This window comes from Hemiscyllium ocellatum, chromosome 21, assembly GCF_020745735.1.
Source record: "Hemiscyllium ocellatum isolate sHemOce1 chromosome 21, sHemOce1.pat.X.cur, whole genome shotgun sequence".
In the NCBI taxonomy this organism is placed as follows: Eukaryota; Metazoa; Chordata; class Chondrichthyes; order Orectolobiformes; family Hemiscylliidae; genus Hemiscyllium; species Hemiscyllium ocellatum.
Window position 1 is genome coordinate 45,597,360 of NC_083421.1, and position 25,968 is coordinate 45,623,327.

At 40.5% G+C, this 25,968-nt stretch overlaps 1 protein-coding gene across 1 annotated transcript; it reads right to left on the bottom strand.

Annotated features, from left to right (window-relative positions):
- Window positions 1-6,804: 6,804 nt before the first annotated feature.
- On the bottom strand, window positions 6,805-25,251 carry LOC132825668 (WD repeat-containing protein 38-like). The gene is made up of 8 exons (XM_060841045.1): window positions 25,162-25,251; window positions 20,501-20,621; window positions 18,928-19,044; window positions 13,520-13,617; window positions 8,305-8,427; window positions 7,403-7,552; window positions 7,271-7,318; window positions 6,805-6,963 (listed from the first exon to the last, which is right to left on the bottom strand). Exons 1-8 carry the CDS (start codon window positions 25,249-25,251, stop codon window positions 6,805-6,807), a joined length of 906 nt encoding a protein of 301 aa, XP_060697028.1.
- Window positions 25,252-25,968: the final 717 nt, after the last annotated feature.

The following is a 25,968-nucleotide window of genomic DNA, read 5'->3' on the forward strand; positions in this document are numbered from 1 at the left end:
TCACATTTATCTAAATTAAACTCCATCTACCACTCCTCAGCACATTGGCCTATCTAATCAAGATCTCATTGTACTCTGAGGTAACCTTCCTCACTGTCCACTACACTTCCTATTTTGGTGTCAACTGCAAACTTACTAACCAAATCTCCTATGTTCACATCCAAACCATTTATATAAATGACGAAAAGCAGTGGACTCAGCACTGATCCTTATGGCACACCACTGGTCACAGGGCTCCAGTCTGAAAAGCAACCCTCCACCACCACCCTCCGTTCTTCTACCTTCAGACCAGGTCTGTATCCAAATTGCTAGGAGGTTGAACGTTGTGCAATCATTGGTGAATTTTCCCTCCTTGTGATCTTACAGTAATCACCAAGTTTCCTTGTTCATGTTTGGCCTGGTGCCATGAAACTTTAGGAGGGATTTGACTCATGTTGACACCTCCTAGGGAAATTCCATCTTACCTGTGGACCACTATAAAGCCACGTTAAATGAGACTGTCCTGGCATCAGGACAGGACAAGCCCAAGAATGGTGATGATGGTTTCTCGGATATTACCTATAGTTTTGATTTTGTTTTTTTTTCACCTGTGGAATGTGAGCACAACTGGATAAACTGACTTATTTCCCATGGTGATGAGTTGCCTTCCTGAATCACTGCAATTGTTATGATTCCATGAACTTGATCGTTCTGTGAAACAACTCTTCCAGTTTCAGTGAAGTCCCATTAAATCTGCCTGACCTGAATATTTTCAACACTTTCTATTTTTATTTCTGTATCCTTGAGTTGAGTTGACAATGTCTAAATCACTGCACTATAAAATTATCATTAACATTAAGTATTATAAAAGGCTATTTAATCTGTGTAGTAAATTGGTATTACCTTGTCTCTTCACTCTAATATTTGAGGGACTATGTTTCAAAATAAAATGATCAATGGAGATTATGATCTCACAAGTGATAGTTCCAGCGATAATGAGATGATGTCACTCATAAGAAAATAAGAACACAAGAAATAGGGACAGGTTAAGGATATTTAGTCCTCCAAATCTACTCCTCTAATCACAACAACATGGCTCATCTTTGACTTTAATACTATTTTTTAGCACTCTCTCCATATTCTAAGATGCTTTTAATATGTGGAGATCTATCAATCTGACATTTGAACATATTCAATAACTGATCATCTGCAGAGAACTCCAAAGATTCACCAGTCTCTGAGTGAAGAAGTTCCTTCCCATCACAGTCCTAAATGCTCCTTCTTCTGATACTGGCGTCCCTGGTTCTTGACACAACCCCAGCCAGTGGAAACATTCTTTGTGCATTTGTCATGTCAATCCCAGTGAGAATTGCATGACATCACCTCTCATTTTTCTAAACATCAGAGAATAAAGGCCTAGTCTCTTTAATCTTTCCCCATAGGACAATCCTTCCATTCTAGGAATTAGTTTGCTGAACCTTGGTTGCACTCTCTCACAGAGTCATAGACTCATAGAGCTGTACAGCATGGAAACAGACCTTTGGGTCCAGCTCATCCAGGCCGATCTGATCAGATATCCTAAATTAATCTAGTCCCTCCTGCCAGCATTTGATTCATATCCCTCTAGACCCTTCCTATTCATATATCCACCCAGATGCCTTTTAAATTTTGTAATTGTACCAGCCTCCACGATTTCCTCTGACAGCTCATTCCATAGCAATGGCAAATATTTCTTTCCAAAACTGTAGTAAATTCTCCATGTATGACCTCACCAAGGCTCCATATAATTCATCAGTCAGACACTTTTACTCCGACACTCAAAGATGTTTGTAAATAGTGCCAGCATACACTCTGCTTTCTTAATTGCTTGCTGTACCTACATGTTAATTTTCAATGACTCATGAACAATTGAAAGATAATATTACACAGCCTCATCCCTTAAGAAATACTCCAAATTTGTTTCTCTGACTAAAGTGGATAACCTCACATTTCTTTCACATTGGATTCCATCTGCCAAATTTTTGTCCACTTGCTTTTCCTCTGCAAGTCCCAATAACGTCTGTTTGCATCATTCTCATAACTCACACTTTCACCTCGTTCTGAGTCATCTGCAAATTTGGAAATATTACATTCCGTCCCCTCATCCAAATAATTGATTCTGAACAGCTGCAATGGAAGCACTGATCATGTGCTATCCCAGCAGTCACATTATGCCAACGCATTTATTTCTATTCAGCATTCTGTCCGTGAATCAGTTCTTAATCCAAGCCAGCATATTTCCCCAATCACACGTTCTCTAAATTTGTAATTTTATGATGGATCTATGATCATGTACCGAGGGACCTCGATTATCCGAAAGACGTGGGCGGGGAGTATTTCATTTGGTTAATCAAATTCCGATTATCAAGTGCTGGATAACATAGCTTAGCCAAGCATTGGGACCATGGGATCTTGCTGGATAATCTGATATTTGGACAATTGTAATCATATGAAGTTTCTTTTATTTTAATTCACTCGTGAGACATGGGCATTGTTGGCTGGGCTGCTATCTATTGCCTATGCCTAGTGGCTTTTGAAAAAGTGGTGGCGTGCTGTCTTCTTGAACCTTTGCAGTCCATGTGCTTTAGGTAAACCTATGAGGTCCTCAGGGAAGGAATTCCAGGATCCTGACCCAGCAAAGCTAAAGGACGGCAATATATCTCCAAATCAATGTAGCCAATGGTTTGAAAGGTATGGAAAATAAAGAGCATGGGAAGAGTTAAAGCATGAAGACCCACTGGAGGTCTGTTACAAGGGGTCTGTGGAATGCTACACTCGTCAAAAAGTCACTGTGGCAGGATGGGATAAGAATAGTGGAATTCTCCCACACCAATTAGCAGAGTTAGGTTGGGGCTGAAAGGTCACCATGGCAAGATGAGATAACAATTAGTAGCCTTGCCTTACTAAATATCATCATGGCGGGTTGGGACAGTTCATGGCAATAATATTAATGACATGACATTAAATATCTAATTAATAGTTAGTAGAGTCAGCCTGGGACAGCAGACCATTGTGGTAGATGGGGTAGTAAAATATCTAATCATGACATTAAAATAATATTAAGTAGAATGTAGGAAAAACTATAGTGGCACAAGTAGAGAAATAATAGAAACTAGCATTACTGGTTTATTGTAAATCTAAAGTGAGGTAATTCTGACTAACATAGTTGGGCGTGCTGATAAGCTAACAAAAACATGATAACAAAAAGGTATAAAGAACCACAGACCCTGAGGTTCAAGGGCATTCAAGAATTTGCTTTCTGAGAGTCATGGTTTTTTGTTTACAAATAAAAGGCCTACTTCTTGAAGAACTCTCCGCGTCTCCTGGTGATTCTCTACATTTTCTCCATGACAAGAGTAACTTGCAAGTGGTGGTATTCTATGTATCTGCTGCCCTTGTCCTTCTAGATGGTAGTGGTCATGGATTTGGAAGGTGCTGTCTAAGGGTCTTTGGTGAAGTTCTGTAATGCATCTTGCAGGTTGTACACACTTCTACTACTGAGCATCAATGGTGCCAATCAACTTGACTGCTTTGTCCTGGATGTTAAGCTACATGAGCGTTGTTGAAGCTGCACTGATCTAGGCAAGAAGGGAGTATTCATCATACTCCTGATTTGTACCCTGCAGATGGTGGGCTTTAGGGAGTCAGGAGATGAGGTTCCTGGTTTCTGATCTGTTCTTGTAGCCACTATATTCATGTGGCAAGTCCATTCAGTTTCTGGTCAATGGTAGCATCATTCAATATCAAAAGGCAGTGGTTTGATTGCCTCTTATTGGAGATGGTCATAACTTGCCATTTGAATGGTGTGAATTTTACATGCCACTTATCAGCACAAACCTAGATATTGTCCAGATTTTTTTGCATTTGAACATGGCCAGCTTCAGGATCTGTTGGAGACATGACTGCTGCTCAACATTATGCAATCTTCAGTGAACATGCCCACATCTGACCTTATGATGGAGGGAAGATCATTGATAAAACAGCTCAAGCTGGGTTGGCCTCAGACACCACGCTGAGGAACTCCTGCAGTGAGGCTTGAAGATGGAGATGACTGACCTCCAACAACCACAAGCATCTACTTTTGTGCTAGCCATGACTCCAACCAACGGAGAACCCATAGTCCACTCTTTATTACCCATTGATTCAGTTTTGCTAGGACTCCTTAATGCTTTTTATGGCCAAATGCTGCCTGATGGCAAGGGGAGTCACTCTCATCTCTGGAATTCAGCTTACTTGTCTATGTTTGACCAAGGCTATAACGAGGTCAGGAGTTGAGTGGACCTGGTCAAATCAAAACTGAGTTTTAGTTCACTCCTTTAAAATCAGTAGTTTGATCTGATAGGGTGCAACAAGCTTCTGATGAGAAGTTGCTGACAGTCATATGATCAGCTACTTACTGTTCTGGGTTTAGATTCCATGTACCTGAGGTGTGAGTATCTTGAGAAGAAATTCTGGAGGTTTGATGGAAAGACAGACTATGTTTCAGAGAAAATAATCTTTTCATATTTTGACACTAAAGTTATTGTATATCTCCTCTTTCCCCACCACTCTGCATCATATTAACGTCAGTGCATTTAGCTGTCTTGGTCATTTTTTCATGAAATCCATCAAATCACCACTACAATTACAGTTTTTTGACTGTATCTACAGGGTCTGATAGGGAAACATTTTTCCAATTGGGAGCAGACTAAAACAAATAACACTGAGTATAACTTGTTTAGTAATAGATGCAATAAGCAATTATAATTAGAATGTCGAAATCACAAAAAGTGAGCAGTTGAGGTGGAAAGTAGAAATAGATTTAATTGGAAACTAAATAAATATATGGGAGATAAAAGAAAGAAGGTTAGGCTGATAGAGTTAGATGAAATAAGGAGGAGGATGGTCTGGGTCAAGCATTAGTCTTGGGAAATCTCCCAAAAGTAATGATGTAGAGCTCATTGAATTACCTTGTTCGGAAATCTTTTTGTATTTTGAGCAGGTGAAGTACTGAAATTCTATAGTGATAGTCAGCTCCTATTAAAATGTTCTGATGACCATAATGTTTTTTGTCTGGGATGTTCAAAGTGAACATCTTTTATCTATGATACAAGGTCACACAAACATGAGATTTGAATGACACCTTTCACTCACCTCTAGGTATTCAGTACATACTTATGACTTGGCCATGATCTATAATCTAGAATTTCGCATCAAACTTAGTTGTACATCATTTATCAATTCTGTAAACAAGTAACCATTTGGTAATAAGGGCAGCACAATGGTTCAGCAGTTAGCACTGCTGCTTCACAGCATGTGGGACTCAGGTTTGATTCCAGCCTTGGTGACTGTCTGTGTGGAGTTTGCAATTCTCCCTGTGTCGGTTTCTGCCAGATGCTCCAGTTTCCTCCCACAATCCAAAGTTGTGCATGTTGCGTGGACTGGCCATACTTAATTGTCCCACAGTGCCCAGGAATGTGGAGGTGAGGTGGATTAGCCATCAGAATTGAAGGGTTATTTTGATAGATTGGGGAGGGCAGTTCTAGGTGAGATGCTCTTCAGAGGGTCAATGCAAACTTGATGGGCCAAATGACATCTTTCCGCACTGTAGGAATTCTGTTACTAAAGAACTTATGTAGTGCTGACAGAAGAGACATTTAGTCAAAGATTTTCATATTGAACTCATCAGAACAATTTGAAATTGAAATATTTTTGATTTTTTTTTAATATTTAGTTTATCAATGATTTAATACAGTCTGACCAGCTTATCACTCAATGAACATATTTTAAGCTGCTACTGGTCTTTTTTTTATTCACTCCTGGGTGGCTCTGGCTGGCTTCCGTTTATTGTCCATCTCTAGTTACCTTGGGAAAGTGGTGGTGAGCTGCCTTCTTGAATCGCTGCAGTCTCTTGCTGCCTGTGGACCCACAATGTCATTAGGGAGGGAGTTGTTCATAATGTTCTTACCTGTTGCCTTTGCCAGAGAATTACTTCATTTAAAAAACACAAACTAGATTACTACCATTACTACCATTGGTTGTTACTTCTAATGAAATCATAAACTCATTCTTCTAGAATTACGCTGGGATGATTAAAGAAGGCAAGTTAGTAATTCTGTTTAAAATTCTCTATTATGAAGCAAAGAAGGGATAGTTTTCCCCTTTTTTGGAAACATGTTACTTAATGACCAAATCTTGAAACCAGAAGAACTTGTGTTTATATCGAGCCATTCACAACCTCAGACATTGCACACATTGTAAAGACTATGAAGTCTTTCAAAGTACAACACTATTGTAATATAGGAACACAACAACCAATTTGTGTAAGACAACATCCCATAAGCAACGATGTGACAAATGACTGTTTAGTCCTTTTCAGCGACACCCATTCACTGATAAATATTGGTCAGAATACCTGGAGAAATCATCCCCAGCCTTCTTCAAGAAGTGCCAAGAGATTTTTTGCACACATCTGACAGAGCAGAAGATGTCTATTTAACATCTGAATCCAAATGTGCAGCTCCAGTACTGCAATGAGATGTCAGCCTAGAATATAGGTTCAGTGACTGAAGCAAGAGGTATCAAAAAGTATTTCCTAATTTTCCTAAGCATTTACCTAATGGTGAAATACCAAACACCACCTGCAAAGGATTAAAATATAAAACATGCCCTGTTGTGACATTATTCCTTCCAAGATAGCACTGATTTTAAATATAACAGTTGAATCACTTTGCACAAAGTTACTTTTAATACTGTGGTCATCATATGTCATTGCATCTTTAACATTAAAGTGATTTGCATGAATAACTACTTTGATATTATTTGTCTGTTCACATTTACTTCTGAAACTTCTTGATGCAGAAGGGATGTTGTAGAACCAGCTGCCAAGAAACAATTAGATGTTCCTGCAACCAGAAGTGTATTGTTTGGAGAAAATTGGCAGGTGGAAATGAAATCCAAATCACACTATGAAAAGAAAAACAAATCTTCAAATTATGGAAATTCTATCACAGCAGTCTGAAATTAAGGTACAAATTGCATTTACAATGAAAATGTTTTTTCCAGCATAAACATTTGTAATCAGTTTATCTCCTAACCAACCTGCTCAGAAATGTTATTATGCACCTCTGAATTAGGTGGGACTTAAACTGGGGCCTCCTGCTCCAGAGTCAGGGACACTATTTCAAGAGCCACCTTATAATCAGTGTAAACTAACCATTGACTAGATAGCAAATTGTTCATATCAAATAGAAAAGGCTTGAAAATATATTACCATAAGGATCTTCTTACACTTTCCGTCCTCACAATCCCACACACGAATCTATGAGAACAAAGTGAGAGGGAGTCAGCCTTGCTGTCTTTGGACAACAAGAATTCCAACACAAGTCAATCCCTTCACATTCACCGTTTCATCTTCTGCTGCTGTTGCCAATAGAATTGAATCCATGGAGAATGATAGGGCCGTTATCCGGCCATAGTGCTCCTTCAGAAGAAAGATCAGGAATCCCTTTCTTGGATCCCATACACGTATAGTCTTGTCCCAGGAACCTGAAGCCTATGAAACAATCAGAAGAATTTACCCTTATTAGAATTTGGGTAATAACTTGATTGTCTGTGCATGCCATATCTTTTATAGGATATTGTTTTGCTAATTTTCCCTCCTGAAGCCAGTGACTTAATGTGGCTTGGTTACATAAATAATTCCAGTATCTTCACCAACAAATTATCCATCATTTGTCAAACTATGGAGAATGCATTCGGTCATTAGAACAGAGCCTGATCTTTTATTCATCAGGCATTTACATATGTATTTTCTAACTTGACACTTCAAAGTAGGAACAAAACTGACTTCTTCCCTAAAGTAAAATATAAAATACTGTTGATGCTGGAAATCTGAAACAAACGTAGTGAAAGCTGGAGAAACTCAGCAGGTCTGGCAGCATCTGTGGAGAGAGGAACAGAGTTACTGTTTCCAGTCCGGTGAGATTGATGTTCTGAAGAATAATCATACTGGTCGCAAAAGGTTAACTGTTTTCCTCTCCACAGATGGTCCAGATCTATTGAGTTTCTCCAGCATTCTCTGGATTAGATGTCTTCCCTGGTAATCCAGGTGATCCAAGGCAAATTTTAGGACACTATTGTCAGTCTAACTAAGATCAAGTAGCTTAACTTCAGCCAGTGGTTTTCTTAGTTTGATTGGCTCCATACCACACCATACACTCAATATAACCAGTAAGGCTTTGATCATTCTGTGTACATGGTGTTTTGATACCTATAGTTACTATTTCATTTCACCATTCAGCTCACCAGCATTCCAATTCTAGAAAAGGCTACACAGCTCACATTGCCCTTGTGGCCTTCCAAGATGAACATTCGTCCCGCTCTTCGTAAATTCCACACTCTTACTGTATAATCCCAGGATCCAGTGGCCTGTAGAAAGAAGATCAACAGGTTATTCAAAGAATTCTCTAAGAACCAACACTGAAAAAGCATGACCTGGATTTACAAGGATGGCTGTGATTGTAGCAACTATGTTATTTGGAAATGTATTTGCTATCACAGAGGTTCAATACTGTCATTAAAAATATCACCATTCAGACTTTCAGTTGCACCTCTAATGGACTTTATAAATTTCAATGTATTAAACAATACTTTTTTCATATTTCAATGGTCTTGCATTGTCCTATGCCAATTCTCTGCCCGAGATGTGGTTCCTGAGATTCCCTCACCCTCTGTTACCTCATCCATTGCTTATGGGTGGGTCAAGACTGTGAGTGTTGTTTGGCCTTTGTTTGTGGTGAATTATAGCTGAATACAACCCTGCCCAGATCTGAAATGCTCACAGCTTACAGCTAAGGCCAGTGGAGATCATTGGCGAGTGGGAAATCTGACTCTGTCATCAGCAGCTTCAAGTTGATTAATTATATGTTCACCTCTCTCTCCACCTTTAAACACGTTAGAACATTTCTCCATAATGATGCTTCCATACACCTTCCCTAAATCCTGCAATACGATCCAAAATGCACTCCATCATTCATTTTATCCAATTTTAATCTTTCCCCACCTTTCACTACTTTATAACAACTACATATGGAGAGCTGGTGGTGCAATGGTTTGTCACTGGGCTAGTATTTTAGATTCTCCAGGTTAATATGCTGGGGATATGAGTTAAACCCCACACAGATGCTAAATATGAATTCAATAAAAATCTGAATTTTAAAAAAATCTAACATGATGTCAACCATGCAAACGCTGTCAACTGTTGTAAAACAAAACCACCCAGTTCTCTAAGAGAAAAGGGATACGTTGTCCTTACCTGGGTCTGGCATATACATGATTCCAGATCCACAGCAAAGTGGTTGAGCTTTAACCACTCTCTTAGCAATTAAGGATGGACATTACATGCTGGCCTAGTTAGTGATGCTTGTATACCATGAACAAATGAATAAAAATATGGCAGTAGTTCCTAAAGTAGCACTAAATGAATTTAGCGTAAATATGATGTGATAATTGGAGGCACAATATAAGTATGATCATGTAGGAAACCAGGTTACCAAAAGATCTCTGTGGAGTGAAAATGCACAGGTTTTGATGACATTCTGATGCCCAGAAAAGGTCTTCACAGGTCGGCCTGACTGTTAAAAGAAATAAGACATTAAATAGATTAAAGAGTAAGTTGTACATTGACAGGAAAAGACAAGTGTTAAGCCATGATTTACAAAGGGCCACCAATGCCTCTCTTCATTAGACAGAGTAAATAGTTCTATAGATTGGGAGGGGCACCACTCCACCAAGTATAGGCCAAGGTGAGGAGACAGGCCAGCAACTTGTCTGTGGGTTTCAGGAGTTTGCTGACAAGTTCAAATGGGAACTGAAAGTGCGGGGTGGGGGAACCAGTTGGCTATGATTTCCCTAAATTATCTAATTAGCATTCAGAAGGTGGGCTCAGCATTCAGTTAAGAATAGCAGGCTGTCAGCACTGAATCAGAAAGCCTCTTCAAGCAAGACAGATATGGCAATCCAAGATGGAGGCACCCTCTCTCCACCCCCTTAAAAAATAGACTGTACAACCAGCACACTATAGTTCCACAGGTGCCTTGGGCTGCCCCATGACCAGGCAGGGGGGAGGACTTGTCACTAGATTTATCTGGTGCTCTGATGTTAGTCTGTTGCCTCCTAATCCCACACCTCCAGGTGCCAGTAGGGTGAATGAAAATCAGCCTCTCAGAATAAATCTGAATTGGCCTCTATCATATTGTGGTTATCCATTACTGGTGTAAAAACAGTCCTGGATAGTCCCAATAAACTATCCAGTTCAATGTTCCTCCATATTGGGGGCTACAAATCTTGACCCACATCATCTTCCTGAAGCAATGGCCACTTACAAGGGAGGGATCTTAGAGGAAATAAAACCAAAGGAGTCAATCAGAGTATTCATTGCAAAGTCCCCCTCAGTCTCCATGTAGGTATTGTGTATCAAATGAGGAGACTGCATGCTCAGGCAGACAGTATTGAATGTTCAGTTCCTTAGTTTGGAACTTGTCATACATATCCCAGATGTCATACTTATCAAAATTATCTGTTCACCATGGAAATACCACTACGCCATCATCACAGCTCTTTTAGTACCAAAATGTATTGCAGAATCATCATTCAGAATAACCAGCTTGCCTTTAAGCAAATTAATACATTTGAAACGCTGCAGAAACTTACAAACAAGGTTTCAAAGCACTTGTGTTGAAACTCAGCAAGTGATTCCTTTCTTATTAATGGATTCAGACCTAGGAGACTCTGAAAGAGCAGCCTGACAACAGCCTAGTTGTCTCGTGGAATTAAGGGCTACGGGGAGAACGCTGGTAAGTGGAGTTGAAATGCCCATCAGCCATGATTGAACGGCGGAGTGGACTCGATGGGCCGAATGGCCTTACTTCCACTCCTATGTCTTATGGTCTTATGGTCTTATAGTGCCTGCAGTGAAATTTAATTCAAAACCTTCTGACTCAGGATATGCCCAAGTCATGTCTGACACATGTTGGTGGAAACCCTTTAATGTATAAAGACCGGGGATAGAGCTTGATAGTTAAATAGAGGCAAGACCTGATGCCACTGGATGGGTTAACATTTCAAACCTAGCCTCACGCCAAGCGTTCTGATCATTAACACTTTGGCTCCAGGCAGGAATCAGGTGGCAAATCCATCAGATTCAAATTATTGTCCAATTAAGCATGCAACTAGACTATTATCAATTCTTTAAAAGCTGAATCCGAACTTTCTATGGCAAGTTAAGTGGTATCTTGGGATCTACACTGAGTCTAGAACTGCTAAATGGAGAGAGGCAGTGACACCGTGGGAGGCATCCATTTCTGTTCCATTCAATGAGATGAGTTGACAGGGACCTCCAACCATTGATCAGCAGATGAGCAGATAGTTAGGAAAGCATAAGGTCTGTGCATGTGCTTGGTCAGTTGAGCAGATCATGATGCTCCAGGAACCATGCAGTCATAAGAGAGATTGCCAATGTGAGCAATGAGAGGGCAGCTGGCTGCAAACAACAGCTGGACAGAGGATTAAGGTAACTAGCAATAAGCTTCAATATCCTTAAATACATGTGCAGAGCCCCAGGCATGAAAACTGTAAGAAGAAGGAAGGAAATGTTTCCTCAGAATTGAGCATTCTGCTGATCAAACTACGGTGGCTCAGTGGTTAGAACTGCTACCTCACAGCGCCAGGGACCCAGGTTTGATTCCAGCTTTGGGCGACTATCTGTTTGGATTTTGCACCTTCTCCCTGTGTCTGTGTGGGTTTCCTCTGGTGCTCTGGTTTCCTCCCACATTCCAAAGATGTGCAGGTCAGGTGAATTGGCCATGCTAAATTACCCATAGTCTTAAGTCAGAGAGAAATGGGTCTGGGTGGGTTACTCTTCAGAAGGTTGGTGTGGACTTGTTGGGCCGAAGGGCCTGTTTCCATACTGTAGGGAATCTAATCTAATCTAAACATGTAAGAGAATCAGTGCGGCAGGAAACTGCACATATCCAGCCACATGGTACCTGAGATTTCTGCCTCAGAAACACAATGGTGGCTCACCTATTCTCTTTGGTGGCTGTTCCAGCATTTTAGATGGTGTTCAGGATCACTGGAGGGAAAACAACGACCTGGGATACAAGATTAGACTAGACTTAGATTAGACTTACAGTGTGGAAACAGGCCCTTCGGCCCAACAAGTCCACACCGACCCGCCGAAGCCCCACCCACCCATACCCATACATTTACCCCTTACCTAACACTATGGGCAATTTAGCTTGGCCAATTCACCTGACCCGCACATCTTTGTGACTGTGGGAGGAAACCGGAGCACCCGGAGGAAACCCACGCAGACACGGGGAGAACGTGCAAACTCCACACAGTCAGTCGCCTGAGTCGGGAATTGAACCCGGGTCTACAGGTGCTGTGAGGCAGCAGTGCTAACCACTGTGCCACCGTGCCGCCCACAAGTGGGATCTACTCAATGTGCTTTTCTGCCATCATTGGCACTAGATAATCAGTGTTACTGAGAACATTCTCTGTACTTCCAGCATCTTCTCAGATGGTCACTCTCTCAATGGAGGGTTTCGTGCATGAGCAGAGTGTATTCTTTCTTAACTCATGATCCCCGAATTTATTCAAATGTTGATAGATTTCTGGATATCAGTGATGTTAAGGGATACGGGAATAGCCAGGGAGGTGGCATTGAGGAAGATAGAGATCAGCTCTTGATCTAATTGAATGGCAGATCAGGTTCAACAGACTGAATGGACTGTTCCAGCTCTTACTTTCCTATGATCTTCACCCAGTGTCATCCAATCTAGATGTTCACAGGGAACTACTGGTGTGAGTTATACAAGGCTTTTGCACTTGCCTTCAGAGCCACTGCACTGTGGCAAAACTGTAGCTGTTTACATCTTGCATCACAGCCAGGTCAATTAAATTTGGCTGCCAGCCTTCTCCTGCCAACATTTGGGAACAAGCTCCTTTGTCTTTCACAAACAATGTGACTTCAAGAGTGACATTGAAGTAGCCCTGTCTCAGGTACCTGGCTTCTGCTTCTTCTCCTGATGGTGTCTGCCTGCCATTGAGTGGCAAATGAGCTTCCACATTAACGGCTGCTGTCAAGCCATTAACCCAAATTAGCACATGTCAATTCCTGCCGAAAGCCACTAATTACCCTCCAAATCTGCCTTCAAGCCAATTAGGCTTAGAAGTATTTGGGAATTGCTTTGCCTGTACAGTAATGAGGAATGGAGCTGAAAATGTGTTGCTGGTTAAAGCACAGCAGGTCAGGCAGCATCCGAGGAATGGAGAAATGGTTCTCCTAAACAGACCTAACAGTCTACACAGAAAATTTTACCCAAAGTAAACACAAGGACAAGGATAAAAAGGCAGTTGTTGGTTCGGGTTGGAGATGAGGGAAGATGGATAGGTTGGAACCTGAATGGCTGGAGAACATAATGCTGGAAAATATAATTAAATGAAAAGGCCTGCTAACCACAGTGTCCCACAGAATAGCTGTATAATCCCAACTTCCAGATGCGAGCAAACTTGAATCATGGCTGAAGCACACTGTCTCAACAATTTTAGTATGTCCTAAAAATAACAACAAAGATCATTAAACAATGTTAGAGAATAATTTCAGATCAACATGAGAATCAATGTTCAAACCAAATAAAATTGAATGATGAAACTAAAACCCATTGAAGTTCTTGTCATTTACATTCTGGATTTTATTTTGTCTCTCTATTAATTTGTGTTTGTTCCACAACAGTAACCAGAATACTAATGAAAGATCTAAAAATTATATGGATACATGTAGGGGACTGTCAAAATTATTTCCAGGAATTCATTTTCTTTCTTTATCAAAACCACTGTCTAATGAATCCATGTCATCACGTAATTTGAAATATATTACACCAGGAACTTTCTATTCAGTGCTACATTATGCCTAACATTGTTGAGTTGTCTTCTATTATCTCTTTTTCTGACTGTTCTGCACTAACCTCAACTTCTGTAATGATTTAGCCAACTTCTGGAAAAGCAGGTAATGATATTCCATTAACTTTTGTCCCTTATTCAGCATTTCTTCTATAAATGAACAAGTGAATGTGTTTCAGAACTATATTTGCTTCTGTTTTCTAAAGGAGATTAGTTACTATCTCTACAATTCCCGAAGATCTCCATTGAGTTGTATGTGATCAAAGGCTTTTGTGGCAAGACTGATGTAGTGATAATACCACAGGTTAGTATTCGGACAGGATTAGGCCAGTGCTGTCATCTCTCCCTGGTCTGACTTGCATGTGACTCCAGATCCAATATGATTGATTCTCAAATGCTCCCTGAAATGGTTTACCATGTCACTCAGTCAGGGGCAATTAGGGATGGGAAACAAAGCCTAGTCTTAGAACATAGAATATTACAGCACAGTACAAGCCCTTCAGCCCTCAATGTTCCACCAACCTGCGAAACCAATCTGAAGCCCATCTAACCAATACTATTCCATTATCATCCATATACCCTTAAAGTTGGCAAGTCTACTACTGTTGCAGGGAGGGCATTCATATCCTTACTACTCTCTGAGTAAAGTACCTAGTTCTGACATCTGTCTTATACCTATCACTCCTCAATTTAAAGTTATGTCACCTCGTGCTAGCCATCACCATCTGAGGAAAAAAGGTCTAACTGTCCACCCTATCTAATCCTCTGATCATTTTGTATGTATCTATTAAGTCATCTCTTGACCTTCTTCTCTCTAATGAAAACAGCTTCAAGTCACGCAACTTTTCCTCATAAGACCTTCCCTCCATACCAGGCAACATTCTAGTAAATCTCCTCAGCACCCTTTCCAATGTTTCCACATCCTTCCTATCATGTGGCGACCAGAAATGTCCTCCAAGTGCAGCCGCAGCAGAGTTTTGTACAGTTATAACATGACCTCATGACTCCGAAACTCAATCCCTATACCAACAAAAGCTAACATATTGTATGCCTTCTTACCCTATCAACATGGTGGCAAATTTCAGGGATCTGGACACCAAGATCTCTCTGCTTATCTACATTACCAAGAATCTTACCATTAGCCCAGTACTCTCTATTCATGTTGCACCGTCCAAAGTAAATCATCTCCCACTTTTCCACATTAAACTCCATTTGCCTCCTCTCAGCCCAGCTCTGCAGCTTATCTATGTCCCTCTGTAATCTGCAACTTCCTTCCACACTGTCCACAACTCCATTGACTTTAATGTCATCTGCAAATTTGCTAACCCATCCTTCTATGCTCTCATCCAGGTCATTTATAAAAATGACAAACAGCAGTGGCCCCAAAACAGATCCTTGTGGTATGACAGTAGTAACTGAACTCCAGGATGAATATTTCCCATTAAGCACCACCCTCTGTCTTCTTTCAGCTAGCCAATCTCTGATACAAACTGCTAAATTACCCTCAATCCCATGTCTCCTTATTTTCTACAATAGCCTACCATGGGGAAACTTATCAAATGCTTTACTGAAATCCATACACACAACATCAACTGCTTTACCCTCATCGACCTGTTTGGTCACCTTCTCAAAGAACTCAATAAATCATGACCTACCCTTCCTAGATGATTATAAATCCTATCACTTATAATCCTTTCCAACACTTTACCCACAACCGAAGTAAGGCTCACCGGTCTACCAGAGTTGTCTCTTCTCCTCTTCTTGAACAAGGAGACAACTTTTGCTATCCTCTAGTCTTCTGGCACTATTCCCATAGATAATGACAACATCAAGATTAAAGCTAAAAGCTCTGCAATCTCCTCCCTAGCTTCCCAGAGAATCTTAGGATAAATCCCATCTGGCCCAGGGAATCAATCTATTTTCACACCTTCCAGAATTGCTGACACCACCTCCTTATGAACCTCATTCCTGTCTAGTCTAATAGTCTGTATCTCAGTATTCTCCTCAACAACATTGTCTTCTTTTTCCTGTGTGAATATTAACAAATAATATTCATTTCACACCTATCCTATCTCTTATGATTCCATGCACAACTTCCCACTACTGTCCTTGACTGGCCCTAATCTTACTCTTGTCATTCTCTTATTCCTGACATAGCTATAGAAAGCTTTAGGGTTTTTGTTGATCCTACCTGCTAAAGACTTCTCATGTTCCCTCTTGGTTCTTCTTTGCTCTCTCTTTAGGTCCTTCCCGGCTAACTTGTATCTCTCAAGTACCCTAACTGAGTCTTATGTTTCATCTTTACAAAAGCCTCCTTCTTACTCTTGACAAGAGATTCAACTTCTTTAGTAAACCACAATTCCCTCGCTCGACCATTTCCTCCCTGCCTGACAAGTAGATACTTATTAAGGACACGTGATAGCTGTTCCTTGAACAAACTCCACATTTCAATTGTGCCCATCCCCTGTTGTTTCCTTCCCCATCCTACGCATCCTAAATCTTGCTTAATCACATCATAATTGTCTTTCCCCCAGCAAAAACCCTTTCCATCACTAAAGTAAACATAACTGAAGTCTTAATAGTAACATCTAAATCTTAAGTAAAAATTAAAAGATCAAGGATTTTGTCTCCAACCACCCAATTTCTTCTGCTTTTCTCTTTCTTTCAGAATATTACTTTTGTGAACAAAATTCAGAATGTTGTAATTTTTCTCAGTTATTCTTTCAGCTGGGAGTAGACATTCTTCAGACACATTTTTGTTTCTTTTCTTGCTCTGCCTCCATTGCCTTTGATCCTGAAAGACTAACACTTCTGGCATTCAATTTCCCCTGAGTTCCACCCTAGCACAGACCTTCCTTTTGTCATTGTATCACCCACCTCTTGCTCAAAACCTATTATGTCCCAAACTTTTCTCAGTTCTGTTGAAAGGTCATGAACCTGTAATGTTAACTCCATTTTTATTTCCACAGATGCTGCCATAACCTTCTGAGTGATTCCAGAAATTTCCGTCTCTATTGCAAGAAATCACATCATTAATTACAATTTTGGTCACAATGACTTAATATTAATCTAGAGGCAGTGAAGAAGAGACCCAAGGATTTCTAGAGTGAAAATGGAAACTTAAGGAATAGTTGGAAAACAGTTTTAAATGACCTTTAAAAAAGGTCATAAAGTATCTGGCATACAAAGGGTAAATCTGAGGCGCTAGTTTGTGGTTTAGTACAGTAAAATGAGGGAGCACAGAATGAATCAGACAAAAGACCAAGTATTTGCAGTAGAAACTTGAAATTTTCAAAGTTACTTGAAAAAGACTGCTGGAAAGTTACTCTTATATTACTAGGGCTTAAGAATTAATTAAGGAATCAAAAGCTATATTTAACTGTAATGACCAGACCAAGATTCTGGACAACATGAGTGAGTAAGATCTGGCTTGATGCTTTGCACTTTATTCACTGGGAATATTGGTATGAATTGGAATTCAACACCACATGAATGATTGGAATACAATTTGGTTGGTTAGAAGCTCGGGGTGGATCAGTCATTGTTTTAACTGTACCAGACACTTTTAGAGATTGGGTACAAACAAGGTTTGTGTTGTTGTGTTGATGCCACTCTCTTAATTTTTGATGCTCTTCTTTCATTTTAAATTACCACCACATCACACACAAAATGTATTTACAATTTCATCTTAATTGTGAACAGTTTTGGTCCCTTTATCTAAGGCAAGTAATACTGTCATTGGAGGCAGTCCAAAGGAGGTTCTCCAGACTGATCCCAGGAATATACGGATCCTTTTATAAGGAGAGGTTGAATAGGTTGAACCTGTACAAATTGGAGTTAAGAATATTCACTGGACTACAATGAACAAGGAGCTCAGACTATAACAAATCATTTAAAACATTGTTAAAAAGTCAACATAAGGATAGAAAAATGGAAAATATACATCTAATCATAAATTGTGCCCAGTTTTTACAATAGAGACAGAATATTTCTTGCAATAGAGACTGAAATTTCTGGAATCACTCAGCAGGTTATTGTGCTGTTAAATTGTGCAGGTTTTTACAGGTTATCGACAAATTAGAAATGTTTAAGAATATCATCAGGAAAGTGAAAGGCGTCACTGAAATCGTGTACCTGTGTGACCTTTACATTAGCTAGAAATGTTCCATTTCCAACATCCAGACATAAACATTACAATCATCTAAACCTGTCATCGAAACATAAGATCTTTAATTGGCTTGACAGGATAGATCTGGAGAAGTTGTTTCTCTTTGCTAGAGAGTCAAGGACCAGAGAGCATCATCTCAGAGTAAAAGGTTATCTATATAAAATAGATTTGAGGAGAAATTTCTTCTCTCAGATGGTTTCGAATCTGTGGAATTCTTAACTACAGTAAACTGTAGAGGCTGTGTTATTAAATATATTCACGGCGGAGTTAGACAGAATTTTAAATCAGTAATGGAATCAAGTGTTTTGGAGGAAAGCCAGGAACATGGAATTGAAGATTATCAGACTAGTCATGAACTCATTGAATGGCATAGCCTGATAGGCTGATTGGCCTTCTTCTGCTGCAGTGTCCTCTGATCTTATAATGTGGAGACAGGGAGAGTACATTCAAATCTATGTCACCATATATGGCAAACTGCTGATAATAACAGGTCTGAGAGTCAAAGGGTCAGAGTTTGCTTATAACAAAAGCAACAACATAGACCAGCCCATCCCAAATTTCCAACCTCACAAAATTAAGACAGAACAAACCATAAAATCAGATGGTGCTGACTACCATACACTTTTGATCTGACCAAGCTTGTACTGGAGATGGAAATTCAGTCAATTCAATATTTGAAAACTGGTTCATACAATTTTTTTTTAATCCCTGTTTCACACCTGTTGGCCATGTGGCTGGAGAAATGTATTTCCTTTCCTCTGACATAATGTAATCAGGGTAGTTTCACATACAGATACCTTGTAGAATGTGCAGACACCATCCTGTTTTTGTGCTCCATATTCTTACGGTACAATCAGAAGACCCACTAGCAAAGAGCTTAGAGTCATTGGAGAATGCGCAAGCCTTCACTGGGCCTATTGGAGTAGAAGTGACACACAGAAATATGCACATTCTATTATTACACAGCATATAGCATTACATAGCCAAGCAAATGTGATTCTAAACAATTCTGATACAAATGATAAAAATGGCCCACTCTTATGAACAATGCCACATTGTGAACAAACCCAAGTAAGATCTTAATCTAAGTATTTCTCTATCAACTAGGAACATGGTTACAGCAAACTGTTTTTAGTTGGATTCTATTAATGTTATATTTAATGTCATCTTTTGAAAAATCCAAGTATATTACATTGCAGAGGGAATTGAGCTGAATAAGGATATCTTAGTATTTGCAATGAATTCTGATCTTCTCTTGCTCAGCAAACCTAATACTTTCAGAAGACAGATTCATCCCCCACTCTTTCCATCTGTTCTTGCCTCTGGTCTCACTGTTATCGAGCCTGCTGACCATCTGTAGTTTATACTGATCAGTAACAGCAATGACATTAATGAAGCTCCTATCCTATGCTACTGGTTCTAATATGGTCAACTAAATTCTGTCAAATGTTCTGATCCACATCTTAACTATTGTGATACTTCACAAATTAAGAAGTCAGACACTCCTTCGGTATTGTAAGTGCCATTGCCAATTCTCATCATTTTAAGTTATAGTACAACAATAGTTCACTGTTATTTTCCTGAGCATCAATAGCTCAATCATTAGCTAAATCCCCTCAAAGGCCTGCAATAACACAAAGATTCCCACCATTGGCCGAAATGCCTTTCAAATGCAGCATTTGATACATTGCTGAGCCTGCTGCAGATTCAGAAATGTGCAAGTCAGATACATGCACAAACAGGTTCAGCCCCAAATTCCCACTGAGAGGAAATTAGCTTATTTATGTATTCATAATGATGGACTTCTAAGAAACAATAATATTAATTCCAAGTTGCTGTATCAGTGAGCATATATTTATTCTGTAATCGTTCCAATAACAGTATGAAGTATAGTCAATCTCACTTACAAATCTTGTGGTGATTTTTCTGTTACCACACAGTAGTAACATATAAACAAAACAATAGCTTTCTCTTCCTTTTACCATATTAATATAGCAATTCCTAGAGTCTAAAACAATGGATTTATGATTGTATTAGAAATAGTAACCTCAGCAAATCTTTTTTTTCAATGGTATTAATGTGGCTTCTGTGTTTTAAATGGAGTAATTCACTAACAAAGAAATTTGACCAGAACATTACTGACAATGGTCAAACCCATTTAGAGATATTCATTGAGCCACAACATACAAGCAACTCAACCTGTATCAAATCATTGAATTTTTTTTTAAAATTACACATAAAAATAGAAAAATACAAAATATGCATCATATACAAGGCTGTGAAATTGTGTTCAGCTGTTAATGGTTATGGACAAATTACAAATGTGTTAAGAATTTCAAGCAAATGAAATACATCAATGAAATCTTGTACCTGTGTGACCCTTTACTTTAGAAAGAAGCTTTCCATTTTTAACATTCCAGACACAGATATTACAATCATCTGAACCTGTTAATAGAAGCTGGCTGTCACGAGAGAATATGCACTGGTTCACCTGCACAAAATAAACCATTTCATAAGAAGGTATATCAATCAGCTCAGCTTCAGTTAGCCTCAAGGTTTTCAAACACCAGTGGAGTTTTAAACTGTTTCAAACTAAGTCATTTTAAAAAGCACAACATTTTTAAGCTTCACAACAGGAAAAGACAGAATATTCCCACCGTACGTTTTTTCAGATGTGAGACCATTTTTGGGTCAATTCACAGGAATACAACTCACTCCTGGGGATGGTAGATTTTAAAAAATCATTCATGAGATAATGGAGTTTTTGGCTAGGCCAGCATTTATTGTTCAGAGGGAATTTGAGAGTCAACTGCATTGCTGTGGGTCTGGAATCGGATGTACGCCAGACCAGATAAGGTTGGCAGTTTCCCTCCCTTAATTGAACCAGTTTTTGGGTTTTTCTGACAATCAACAATGGATTCATTGTCACCATTAGACTTTTAATTCCAGACTTTTATTTTATTGAATTCAAATTCCACTATCTGCTGTGGCAAGATTTGAACCCGGGTCCCCTGAATCTCTGGATTAACAGTCCAGTGATAATATCACTAGCTGTTGCAGAGGTAAGTAACAATGCCCCTGACTAGCTTGATTAGAAAATGATAACTGCTCACTCTTCAATCAATTCATGTTCTAAACAATCTGTTCAGAGATATTATGACTCACCTCTGGAGCGCAGGTGGATTTGAACTCAGGCCTTCTGGCTTGAAGTTGTGGATACTACCACAAGAGCACATTCTTCAATTAATCTATCTGAGCTAACTAATTAACAGCCCACCTCTGCGTTCCTCCTCTAACCTGGGAGGTGGGATAGATTAATACTGTTGTTCTAGAAGAGGCAGAACATGTGATTAAAGAGTATACATGTTCCGGAAAATTTACGAGCACTTGACTTATTGAGGAAACAGCCACACAGAAATCATGACGATACCAAGAAAAGCTGTTTCACAAGCCTCTTGCTCTTATCAGAAAGCCTAGCTGAGAATCATAGAATCCCTGTAGTGCAGAACGAGGTCCTTCAGCCCATCAAGTCTGCACCGACCCTGTGAAGAGCAGCCCACCCAGGCCATTTTTCCCCCAACCACACACAACTTACATTTCCCATGGTTATTCCACCTAGACTGCACAATCTTGGACACTATCGGCAATTTAGCATGGCCAAGCCACCTAACCTGCCCATCTTTGGACTGGAGGAAGAAACCAGAGTACCCAGTGGAAGCCCATGTAGACAAGGAGAGAATGTGCACACTCCACACTGTCACCCAAGACTGGAATCGAAGCCAGGTTGCCGGTGCTGTGAGGCAGCAATATTAACCACTAAGCCACTGTGTGCCCAAGGGGTACAGACTGAGGGACTGAGTGCAGGAGGAAGAGGACTTCCAAAACAAGCAGACATGGACCAGGAAAGGCGGCAGCAGATGTTTGGCCTCTCTAACCTGGAGACAGTGAATCCTGAGGAACAAGGACCTTAGGAAGGTATGTCAGGCAAGTGGCATGACACTGAATTGCCTGGCCTTCTCCTGCACTCCTTAGGTTCACACACCTTGCAGCTTTATAGACTCGTCTCTCTGCAGGTACCTCATCTCCCCCATCTGAGCAGCCAGTACTTCCATTCACCCACCGTCTAATGCTCGCTCAAGCTTACACCTCACAAATAACACACAAAGATATTGCCCTTCATTCTTTTACGCACAATTTAAAATACTCCTACCATCTTGTTTTCTCTTTTTGCAAAAACATCAACATAACTTCTCAAAAGTCCAAAGTTCACAATGTGGAAAGCAAAGTGTAGGTCTCCAGTGACAGGCATCTTGTTAGTTGTTGTTAATGTATAGCAAGTTGGCCCACTGGAAAGGCAGTCTTGCACCATAAGGATCCAGCTGTAAGTAGTGATCTAAAGTGAGTGTCTGACACACATGTGAATCTGATGCTCAGACATGCCAACAGAATTGGTCCTCTACCTGTGTCTTAGTGGCTATCCCTTCAGCTGCAAGTCGAAAGCCCTTTGTCTTTGAACCTCTTAGATTATTGTCTGCATAATAAATTATTTTTATCACACTCTCTACTGTAGGGGGGTACTGTGATGCAGTGGGAGTTCAAGTCCCTCCTGCCCCAAAGGTGTGAACCAGCATTTCCAAATGGGTTTTGTTCAGCTGTTTGCATTGGCAGCACTGTCACCTGGAAAGTACTTGACTAGGGGATTCAAAGTGTACAGGAAGTTATTATGTTTGTGGGTCTGGTCCCTTCCGGCCATAGTAAGTCAAACATGGTTCTCAGTTGAACAATAAGAATGCCAGAGAGCACTGGGTTGTTGTGTGTGGAGTATTTCTGTATACGCTGAGGAACTTGTTGAATCGCTGTCTGAGTAAGCCCTCCCCTTGTGGGGCCTTTACGGCCTGATTCAAGGTTTGAATAAATTTCCTCACCTGGCTGCTTGTCGCAGGATGATACGGAACCGATTTCATGTGTCTGACTTTGTGATCTTTCAGGTACTCCTTGATTTCTTGCATCACAAACTGCAGACCATTGTCACTCACAAATTGTTCACGGTTCTTAAACTGGCAAATCTTTCATCTAGTCAGTGTACCATTGATTTCACTGATACCAACTTCATTCCCGCTAGCTCAGACCACTTGAAGTGGGCATCTAAGACCACTAGTAACATCCATCCCTCTACTGGTCCCATGAAATTCATGTGAATATGCTGTCACGGTGAATGAGGCTATTCCCATGGGCAAAGGGGACAATGATGGTACTGCCTGCCTTATTAATGCACAGGATTGGCATATCCCACTTTATCCTCAATATGGGAGTCCACTTTCTGCCATCAAAAGTAGTTCCTGGTTATCTCCTTCATTCACCGGGATACCCTTGGTGCATTTGTTCTAGCTTGTTCCTCTTAACAGGGGAAGGATAACAACTCTCATTCTCTTCATTAAACACCCATCTGATACAGACAACTCCCTACCTTCTTACCTGGACAGGTAAGGGTGTAATTCTGGATGGTTTCTATGATAAATCCTTCCTGTCAGGAGTGAGTCCATTTGGCTCAATACAGGTAGCATTCTGAACCTAACTCGCTGACACAGGTACCTTGTCTTCATGGGAAAAGTACATAATTTTGAGGTTCCAGTCAGGAACATCCTTATTTCCTGGTAGCGTTAATTTTGACAAAGTATCTGCATTGCTGTGTTTCTCCAATTGTCAGTACCTGATTTCATAGGAGTAGGCTGGCAGAGCCAGTGCCACCTGTGCACGTGTGCTGACACTATTGATGGTATTCCCACGTACGGGCCAATATTGGAGGTTAGTGTCTGTCAGCAGCATGAAGTACTGTCATGAAGGAGGTGGGTGAACTTGTTAACGCCGAACACGATGCCCAATCCTTCCTGTTCCACTTGGACATAATTCTCCTCTGTCTTTGTTAGTGACTTCAATGTGAATACAATGGGCCTTTTCTCTTCATTCGGCAAGATGTGTGATAGTACAGTAGAGTAAAGTAGCTTTTATTTGTCATTTCTACCATGTACAACTGATTCAGTAAAAACAAGACAGCGTTCCTTCAGTACTGAGGGTGCTACATTGACAGCACAAACTACACAATCGTACACAGAATAAAGTGCATAAGTACAAAACACAAAAGTTACAGTGTGACAGAGGAATGATGAATAACAGACATTTTTCTAGCAACAATACCAAAAGAATTTCATATGGGAAGGAGTCTGATTATAACTGTGTTAAGGAGCCTGACGGCTTGGGGGAGAAACTGTTGCACAACCTGGTGGTGAAAGACCGTATCCTCCAGTATGTTCTGCCAGATGGCAGAAGAGACAAGAGTTTGAATGAGGGGTGTGTTGGGTCTTCGACAATGCTCTTAGCCTTTTGGATGCAGTGTGATGGAAATGTTTGTAATGGAGGGAAGAGAGACTTGTCATATCTTGTCAGCCGTCCTTACTGTCTGGTGTAGGGTCTTACAATCCGAGATTTTGCAATTCCCGAACCAGGCAGTGATGCAACAGCTAAGGGTACTCTCAATGAACCCTCTGTACCCTCTGTAGAATGTGCTGAGGATGGGGGGGTGGGGGGCCGGAGCGGGTGGGAGATGGGCTTTCCTCAGCCTGCGCAGAAAGTAGAGACACTGATGTGCTTTCTTGGCTATGGAGCTGGTGTTGAGGGTCCAGGTGAGATTCTCCAGGTGAGCACCAACCCCATTATTGTAGTGGAACTTTGGATTGAAACGAATCAAAACTTCTGATCTTTTTAGGGCTTGCTTCACCTCCCGATAGGCCTCCTCACATTCCTGGGTCCATTCCCACAGTTGTCCTAATGTTAGTGTTTTAGCACAGCTGTCAGATCAGACACAGACTTGTCATAATAATTTACAAGCCCAAGAACATTCTCAGTTGAGACATATTTTCTGGTCCAGGAGCCTTCATGATAGACTCCATCTTCTTGGGTGCCTTGTGTAGTTCCTCATCGAATTGGTACTCTACGGAATCTTTTTTTAAAAACTCACATTTCTTCTTTTATACTTGAGATTTCTCCTCTTCAAAGGATCCAGCAACCACAATATCATCCAAATAACTCTGGATTCCAGGCAATCCACTCAAAATTTGATCCATGGCTCTCTAGGACAGAACTGGCGCTGATGTGATGCCCCTTGTAGCAGAACAGCCCCGGTGTGTCCCTATTGTTGGTGGCACCTGGGACTCCTTTATGAGCCCTACCTGTAGGTGGGCCTGTGACAGATACACTTTTGAAAATTTTCTTCCCCCAGCCAGTCCACTGAATAGCTCTTCAATGAGTGGAAATAGGTACTGATCCGCACACAGGGCTGGGCTGACTGCCACCTTAAAGTCACCACAAACCCCTGCCATGCCCTTTGTTTTGAAGACAGGAATGATGAGAGTGGCCCATTCATTGATGGTTACATTCCCAGATTCTCCAGCCATTCCAGTTCTGCCTCCACTTTAAACTAGATGGTATAAGGTACTGGACATGTCTCAGACTCCTTGGATAAACCTCCTGCTTCAATCAAAATTTAATCTCTATTCCTTTCATTTCTGCAGGGTTCCCTTGAAACAACTTTATACCTGTCTGAAATCTCTTACAAACTCATTTTAGAGCCCTCTAGCCTATTAGCTATACCCCAATTTAACTTTCGTTTTTGTAACCAGGAACATCTGGATAATGCAGGGTAGTTGCTTTTCACTACATACAGAAGCAATTCAACACACTGGTGCCTTAACCATACTTTTACCAATAAATAGCCTTTCAGTAGCATCACTTGTTCCATGTATGTCTGTAGTGTAAACTTGGCTAACTTCAGTAATGTGCCT